Consider the following 9,311-nt stretch of genomic DNA (forward strand, 5'->3'; position numbering starts at 1 on the left):
AAAACACCACAATGCTTCTTTGTTAGTATTGCTCTGCAAATATACATGGGGATCATTGCTTTTAAGTACAAACTATTTTCACTTTGTCCTGCAGTTTGCTCTTTACTTTCTGGTCATACCTCAGTATAAGGGTCTTTAGAGTAAAACATTATCTTTAGAGTAAAAGTATATGGAAAATTATGCAAGACACCATCATACAATGGGAAAAACAACCAAAACGCTAGCATCAAGGATGGAGGTTTCTTTTGCACTAATTTGTGCCACTTTGACAAACCAAAGGAAACAAAATCCTCAGTGTTTTCAACAATCACTCATTTTTTCGTAAAAATTATACCTATAAATTATACCTACACAGGAATCAAAATTCTGAAGCACACAGGTCTCCCAGGAGAAAGTAAGTATAGTTGGAACACATTATTACAGTTCAGATGAAAGGAAGGAAAAGAAAATAATCTTGGGGGAAAAAAAAAAATGAAGAAAAAAAAAAAAGATCTAAGTAAATGAATTCACTGCTATCCTGAAATTGTCTGAAGTATTCAGATATAGGCTGCCAGAACTCAAAACTCTGTGTGGCTTGTGCTTCTTCAGAAGCCAAACAGGTGAAACTGAGCTAAAATAAAAATTAAAGACACCATAACTTCTGTGTTCAGAAAATCAAAATTTCCTAAGAATTATCACTTCCAGTATTTTAAGTCAATTTATGTAACAACAATAGACTCACAAAACCTCCTATTTTACTGGGTTTCTGTCAAGTCTCCAAAAAGGAGCATTTTTCTACTTTATCCTTCATATTTAGTATATACCAGATGAGCTCCGCTTTTTAGGTCATGGATCAGGAAAATGCTTCCTCCAGATTTGTTCGCAAAGGAAATAAAGAACAAATAACAGAAAGGTACTTTTGGGTATAAGCACCCATGTATTCTACAAGAGAGTGGGGAAAAAAAAAACCAAACACAACAGGGCATTCCGTATGAACCACAAGAAATTGAGATCGGAAAACCTCAAACCATTATTACTAAAGACATTTGCTATTAAAACATCATGGGTTACATTTTTCCATCTGATGTCTGCATTTTAAAAAAGTCTAACTAAATTTTGCTTTTGTATTGCAACATCTATTTAGAAACTGAGATTGTTAAAATTCCCTTCTCCTAGTGTATAATAACTAACTATAGTTTCCAAACAGGGACTGAACACCACTATATGCTATTTATATGCATACAATTTATTTCAAACTAAAACTGTGGTCAGGTGCTGCCAGGGTGTCCAATGTTCTTGCTGTCACTCAAAGTGAGGAAAGAAAAAGCAATACACATTGGCAACAGCTGATGCTGTATTAGAATGGAGAGCTGCTGTGTCAGCTGCTCTAAGATGGTCACATAATTGAAACAAAACTCTGCACCTCCACAAACCTTTCTCTCTCACCCTCCCCAAATCACATTTTGACATGGACAGGGATGTTCGATCAGTGGGTCTATGGTGTGTACAAATTAGACTTTAAAATGCATTTTTTTCCAATAAGTCTGTAGTGACTGGATTTGTCATGGTTGTCGTATGTACAAAATCCTACAGTATTTTTCTTGCAGAGTACTGGATAGGTATTCTATTAATGTCTGCTGTAGTAAAACATTTGAATCCACACATACAAAAACTGTATTTAATGTTCATGTTTACATAAAGCGCTTAATAAGAACAAAGTAGAATATAATGCTTAGAGACTATCTTTGAATGCTTTCAGCAGCAGGTCAGCTGCCAGCCCAGGTGACAAGACACCACGAAGAACCTTTTCTTCTAGAAGTGGAATCTTATCCTTGACTGCCAAGTGACTCCGGAAATGTTCCAACATATTTTCTTGGATGAGATTCCACATCCACACTTTCTGCTGCTTCCGTCGCTTGGCAATCAATTCGCCACTTGTGAGTGTGAGGTCACGGAATTCTGTCATTTTATCCCACATATCTGAGATACCTTCTCCAGTTTTGGCAGAGATGCGCATTACCTGTTCGATTCAGAAGAATTTTTAAAGGCAAGTAACTACTGGGTTTGAGGTTTCAATTACTGCAGCAAGTATGATTGTATGAAAATTAAGAAATGCATAGGTCAAGCTTACTTCAGTACCCTCCATGAAGCTATAAGCAGCTTTGTGCTGCTTACTTTTTTTAAAGGTCTCAGAGTTGGAATTCTACCAACTGTAAGGGGACCCCAAAATTTGCAGCATTTGGGGTAAATAGGCCTTGTTCAACTGCTTGTATAGTAAGAATATTTTTAAACAGTTCTTTAGCTAAAAGTTATAGTGGTGCTGTTTTACTTCAATGTAGACTTAATTACGTATTCTGGTAGATATTTCCTGGCAGCTAGTCTTTTGCACTTAAACTATTCCAGAAAGGATGTATTCAGACTATGTTTTGGGTTTTGCATATGCATTCTATACTAGGAATTTATTCTGCCAAAAATATTTCAGACATCCAACATGATCCTTTAAATGGAATAGTTAGGTTTGGGGGTTTTTGTTTGTGGCGGGATGTTTTTTGTTGTTGTTTTTGTTTAAAGCGTCTCTCTGTCTTTCCCCAATCTAATGGATAGCATACAGACCCTACATATCAATATTTTCTTTCTTTCAGTTTTCAGACACTGCAATCACTGAAAGAAATTTCTGATAACCTGTTTAATTCACTTGTCTCAAACAGTTATTTTGGCTCACATTTATCACGTAAGCTCTCCTCAGATCTAGAAATAAAAATTACAAAATGATGACTAGCCTTCAAGCAGCCCTGCTGATTTAAACTTAATTCAATAGGTCAATTTTAATACCAGGGTAGGGTGTGTGTATAAGCATATATATATATATACACCCTGTCTATAAAGGGTCCTTTATACACACACGTCTAAATAAAATGAGAGAGTATGTGTGTGCTTATTTTATATACACAGACTAAAAATTAGTACTGAATCTTTTCCTCTATACTTTACCATAACCTTTTGATAGACTGAATACTGCATTAAAGCTAAAGGCCCACAGGATGATAATTCCAATAATCTAGACACTGCATACAGAAGTAGATGAGGTCCTTGTCCCAAAACTTTCATTATGTGTGAAATAATAAAAAAATAAAATTAAAGCAATAAAGAAAGCACATGAACACATGAAAGAACAAAATAATCATGAGCTTCAGAGTTATAAAAGAGGGAGAAATAGCTTATGGGACATTTTAAGATATGTACAGTTTATAAAAAGCAAGACAAGCTTGTACCACTATGATGTTACCAGTAGGTCTGCTGTAGCTCAGGACATAAATCATAGGGAGCAGGACTGGCTTTGAACAGAGTTTCATATAGTGTACCCTGAGACCAGAGGTGAAACAGAAACAGCAGCAATCAACTCTAGCATGGTGTAAACAACAGAACTAAAATTTTGATCAAAGAGCCCAGGGAGACTAGTATAGCTAGATGAGAGGACAACAATCCTAACTCATTCAGCACTGGGAGGGGGGAGGGGAGGAAAGAGGGGAACAAACAACCCACCACCATCATACAAAACAAAACCACACCCAAAATCCCACATAAACCATAACAAAGGACACAAACCTTTGGTCTCCAAACCTTTGAACGTCTGCGAAGCAGCTTCATAGCACTAACGTACTCAGCTTGTATTCTTCGTGCAGGCACAACTAAATCACCATCGGCTTTATTTATAGCAACTAGATCTGCCATCTCAATTATACCTCGTTTGATACCCTAAATGCAACAGGGAGAGAAATCATGAATACCCAGAAGGACTGTGACATGCTAATTTATCACAAAAAGCATGTCAAAATGCTTTATTTCTTTCTAGTGGCTCTTACTGACTTTTTTATACGTGTATGAGCTAGTCATGCAAGAGTAGCACCAATGGCCTCTGCTGTTACTAGTTATTACTCTATTTTGACGCAAGAACCCTAGACATGGATATTGGAGTTTACATGATAACCTATTTCACAGGTAGAGACTTTAGTTTAACCAAAACATGACCAAGTTTGAAAACGTATTTATACTGATTTCTGTTTTCCTGCACTACAAAGCCACCCTCCAATATATAACTAGTAAATATGCCAAAATAAGTCAGAGTATCGTAATTTTACAGCCTAACACTTCCAAAATCAGGGGCTGATATCAGATCCTAACTGTGAAACTTGGTAAAACACTGAAAAGATTTCAGTAGTTGCAGTGTAACTTACAGAACACTATTGGCTATGGACTTTCTGCACAGATACATTCTGGGTTTAAGTTTCTCTTTCTAGTCCCTGGCAATACATAAATAAGAGCAACTGAAAAGTACCTGTAATTCATCTCCACCTGCAGGTGGTAGCAGCAATATAAACATATCAACCATATCAGCCACAGCAAATTCTGACTGTCCCACACCTAAAAATTAAATCCAGAGTTCACCATTTATTCCAAGCTTTCAGTCACATTAATGACAGTAACCATGACAGGTCCCAGTACTGCACCACTAACAAATCCCACTAACAAAACAGAGACAACAGGAAACACAACAATTTTTACAAAACATACAGGACTAGAAAATTGACAGAACGGGCATTAATTTTCAACTAGTTATCATGTACAAAAGCATCAGCAAAATCAAGGATGGAAGTACAGACCTAGTAACACACCTTCTTTAGAGATCACAATAGGCTAATTGAAACCCTAAACACATACCTACTGTTTCTACAAGAACAACATTGTAGCCACCTCCTTCACACAGCAGAATGGCTTCATTTGTGGTCCTTGTTACACCTCCGAGAGTTCCTCTGGTTGGAGATGGTCTGATGTATGCATTCATGTCTCTTGACAGCTCAGTCATTCGTGTTTTATCACCCAAGAGAGAACCTTAAACATGTAACATTGAATGATTTTAAAAAGCACAAGACAGCTAAACTTTCCCCTCTCCATCCCCCAGTAAATGAGAAGAGACTGATCTCTTGGACAAAGTCAGTCAAATAATATCCCAGTAATAGTTGCTCAAGACTTTGTTGAGGACTACGAAGTTACTGCCTGGTTCTTCTGCTAGCAGAAGGGTGCTGGAAGGGTGCTAGCAGTCCTTGCTGCTACTAAATACGAAGAATTTATTCTAGGTCAGAAGGAACCTGAAAGGCTTTTTGAGGTCTATACACAGCAGGCCACACAAGTAAATCTTTGCTGTTTCTCTCCAAAGGGACAAGCGTCTACCTTATGATTCTGATACGTCTTGATGATGTAGTTATGTTTTTAAGAAGGCTGACATGCATCCCTGCCTTCCTTCTATTCATCCAAACTTTAAATGGGATTCAGTGAGATCTCCACATATGATGTACATTCCAAAAGATGAGAGATGCTCAATTCTTTGAATTGGCGCAGTTTTGCTATCATATTTTGCTATTGCAAAATGCATCTTGACTGTACACATTCAAGAACATTGCCTCAGCTACAGGTCACTGCAATGCTGAAGGTTTTTTTTTTTAATTCATAAACGTTGCAGCATCTTCTGTAACAGTGGAGAAGCTGGAAAAAGGAATGATGTTTCCAAGCAGCTGCCCATTAGAAAAAGATCAAAATCAAGGCTTTATTATTTATGTCAGAGAGACCATTAATTAAAGCATGTTTAGCCTATAATTTCCCTACAATTTTTTATTTAAGGGTGACAGATTACAGTCACACAACTTTGAAGAATTGTATATTTAGAAAAAAAAAGTAACTGTACAAGTCAGACAAATGGTCAATGATACTGCACAGGAGACTTAGAAACTAGTAGAGTCAACAGAAATCCAAAAATGCTTATTGAGAAAAACTAATGAATGTTCTAAAATCCAACCTGATCAACATGTCTGGATTGTAGCATCCTCTAAGTAGTTTTAAATTAGCACATGCTTCCCGCACAGTGATCAGCATTGCCACTGCTGAAATTCAAGCAGAAATGAGTGCCCTTCTACTCCTCCATTCATGGGAAAATAGATATATAAATGCAGCTAGAGAAAGAAAACCATGGCTATCTAAAGTTTCAGACCAGAAGTTGTAAAGGCAACATTCGGAGACTGGAAGAGAGGAACCCAGACAAAATAGGATAACAATACACATTTCGCAATTTCATATCACATGGGGAAAAAAAGAAAACTTGATCCAACATTTTTAATATTTTACTTTTAAAGGCCCCAAATTTCCCTCCATTTGACCCAAAGAGAGACTCCTACAGTTGAAAAGATAATAGAAACCTGGCACAAGCTTTAGTTCACACTCACCACCACTTGTACTAGAGGAAGGGTCTACAGCCAGCACAGACACTTTGTATTTTCTTTCCGTAAGCATCTTCCCAAAGCATTCTATGAAAGTCGATTTCCCAGCACCAGGGGGACCAGATAACCCTAAATAATTATATTAGAAAGAAAAAAAAACCATTTTGTTAATCAAATAAATACATCACACAAAAACAACATCTAAGTTGATAACAATTCATACTTTAACACAGTATCACAACAAAGGTAAATGGACACTACACCACAACTAAGCAGTTGTAATTTGACTTGAAATACATTACCTTGGTCCTCGCAACACAGCAGTACTCACTTCACCACCTCTCATCCTACCCATACCAACATAACATTCCAGTTTTTGGCTATACTTCCTCCCCTCCAAGTAAGTTTATTTATATTGATCTTTCCTTCTGAACTTCAAAAACATCTTATCCTAAGTAGCGATTTTTACTGTTTCTAAAAGAAGCACTCTAAAAGCAAAAGCCCTTACCCTGAAGAGCTGTTATTTCAAAACATGAGGGAACTTACTTGCATGTCAAAGCATGCAAAACAAGATTGACCACTCACTCCCATGATTTCTCACTCCCATGCCCAATTTCTTGCTCTTACTACCTTTGCACACACAGAAGAGATGACAACTGGCCATGGTATAATTCAGTCACCCATCTCTTTGCAAGGGCAAAGTATTTTATAGTTTGCAAGAGAACCAATTCAAGACTCCTCAGCTGTAAAGCAAGCTGCTTTAAAGTAAGGCTATAAAACAGGAAGGAACATGTTTTTCCTTCTGTAGACTGAAACAGGGATTCAGGAAGTATTCGAGAAAACACCTTCTTCAGGTAAAGGCCAGGTCTGCTGAAATACATCCTGCACTAAGTGTATATAACAGCTGTATCTATCTGATAACTACCTAATATATCAGTTTGTAATAGTTATAAAAAATAAGGCAAATAACATCCCCCCAAGAAGCAAAGGTAATTTACAGAACTTTTCAAAAGCATTTCCCAGCTCAGTCCATAATTCTACTGGACAGCTGAAGCGATCTAGATCGGTTACAAACAACCAGAAGCCAACAATCCAAGACTACAGACCATGATGCTTAAAGAACAATAGTGATAATGGAACGTGAGGACTCTAATCCCACCAAAGCAACTACCAGACAGATGTAAAAGGACTAACCCACTCTAAAGGCAAGTGGCTTTCCTTGATTTAACTTTTCTTGTTCCCTGTGGTAGGATAATACCTTCTGAAGGAGCACCTGTGCTATTTTCTTCTTCCTGCTCTGAGTTGATTCTATAAGTGTAATGGATTCTGCTAAACAGGCTCTATGACCCTGGATTAGTCCACTGTAAAGTCTGTCTACAAGTCTGTGTTCTCCATTAGAAAGTTCCTCTACTTGCTGGTTAGGGGCCACCTGCTGACTCAGCTCTCTCCTCAAACTGTTTGACGAAGATACCCATTTTGTTTGATAGTGCTGTGCTGGCGTAAGAGATTCAATGCACAGGAAATCCACTCTGGAAGTGAAATGAAAGTTCGGGAAGTAAGCTCTTCTAAAGAAACAACGAGGGAATCTCAGCAGCAAAGATGGGATCTTCATCTTGTTTGGAATTAAAAGTACCAGAGATACCAGTTCAATTCTGTTTGTAGACACCCTAAAGAGAAAGAAGCACATTTTTACTTCCTTCAAAGCACTTAGAAAAACTCAAATGAAACATGAGTACACAGGCAGTCATCCACTTTTATTTTATCCGTACTTACTGTTTTAAACAAGATAAGATAGTTCCCTCTTTCTATTGAAAATACAGAACAAAAAGAAGTTTTCAAATCCTGTATAGAATTTATCATACTTAAGAAATTATTTTTATAAGCAAGCAGATAAATAAAAAGCACTCTTAAACAAGACAGCCTCTAAAAGCACACAGTACCCTAAAAAAACATGTACAAGCCAACTCTTATGCTTACTGAAATTACTGTATACCTTACTTTTGCTGCTGCAAAAGCTTTAAAACAATTACACAAGACGAGCTTTTTGCACCTTATTTCCAGAAAAATAGTTAAAAAGACATGCAATACACAAGAACAAAAGATCACAGAATGGTTTGGGTTGGAAGGGACCTTAAAGATCATCCTGTTCGAACCCCCTGCCATGGGCAGGGGCACCTTCCACTAAACCAGGTTGCTCAAAGCCCCATCCAGCCTGGCCTTGAACACTGTCAGGGGTGGGGCAGCCACAGCTTCTCTGGGCAACCCGTGCCAGTGTCTCATCGCCCTCATAGTAAAGACTTTCTTCCTAATGTCTAACCTAAATATCCCCTCTTCCAGTTTAAAGCCATCTAACTTTCTCCTGTCACTACACGCCCATGTAAAAAGTCCTTTTCCAGCTTTCTTGTTGGCCCCTTTAGGCACTGGAGCTGCTCTAAGGTCTTCCCGGAGCCTTCTCTTCTCCAGGCTGAACAACCCCAGCAGCTCTCTCAGCCTGTCTTCACAGGAGAGGTGCTCCAGCCCCCTGAGTATCTTCGCGGCTGAAACCTGCCAGATGCCCGCCACAATACAGCACACCAGGCACCACCACCGCCACCGCTCTCGCTGGGCCTGCCCTGATGTACCTCAGCACCGCTGAACGCCTGTCGCTCGGCCTACTCAGAGGCCCTCCAGGGTAGCGGACCGCTGTCTCACAAAGTTCCTCTCCGAATCCCCTGGGGACACGGGGCGGGTGCGGGACGGTCCTCCTCACCCGAGGAAACCGCTAAGGAAACCTCAACACCGTCCTGCCTCTCAGAGACCCCCCGCGGGCACCTACCGGCTGCCGCCCCGCCCCGCCCCGGGGAAGTGACGTCCTCCCGGTGAGCCGGAACCGCGCTCGCACAGGGAAAGGAACTCCCTCCGCCGCTGCCATGCTGGCTGCTTGCGCTGAGGCTGCCCTCCCCGGTCGCGCTTTGTGTTGCTGTGGCCGTGAGGCGGCTCCTCGCTAGAGGCTGACGGATCCCGCGCCCCGCAACGGGGTCCGGCGGGACAGCCTTCCTGATGTCAGGAGCATGTCCTTCACCC

The 9,311-nt window shown here is 39.6% G+C and overlaps 1 protein-coding gene across 2 annotated transcripts; it reads right to left on the reverse strand.

Annotated features, from left to right (window-relative positions):
• Window positions 1-1,643: 1,643 nt before the first annotated feature.
• MMAA (metabolism of cobalamin associated A) lies at window positions 1,644-8,910 on the reverse strand. Of its 2 annotated transcripts, XM_061441366.1 has the most exons (7): window positions 8,870-8,910; window positions 7,443-7,915; window positions 6,255-6,377; window positions 4,699-4,869; window positions 4,316-4,401; window positions 3,586-3,735; window positions 1,644-1,999 (listed from the first exon to the last, which is right to left on the reverse strand). In XM_061441366.1, exons 2-7 carry the CDS (start codon window positions 7,858-7,860, stop codon window positions 1,712-1,714), a joined length of 1,236 nt encoding a protein of 411 aa, XP_061297350.1. In that variant the 5' UTR covers window positions 7,861-7,915; window positions 8,870-8,910; the 3' UTR covers window positions 1,644-1,711. The 2 variants fall into 2 exon arrangements, with proteins under 2 accessions (XP_061297350.1, XP_061297341.1); XM_061441357.1 differs by lacking the exon at window positions 8,870-8,910 and having other exon boundaries at window positions 7,443-8,071.
• Between the last annotated feature and the right edge of the window lie 401 nt (window positions 8,911-9,311).

The sequence above is a fragment of the Pezoporus flaviventris genome, unplaced genomic scaffold (assembly GCF_033815535.1).
Source record: "Pezoporus flaviventris isolate CSIRO_AGI_PZ_B2104156 unplaced genomic scaffold, CSIRO_AGI_Pfla_v1 ptg000002l, whole genome shotgun sequence".
Taxonomy (NCBI): Eukaryota; Metazoa; Chordata; class Aves; order Psittaciformes; family Psittacidae; genus Pezoporus; species Pezoporus flaviventris.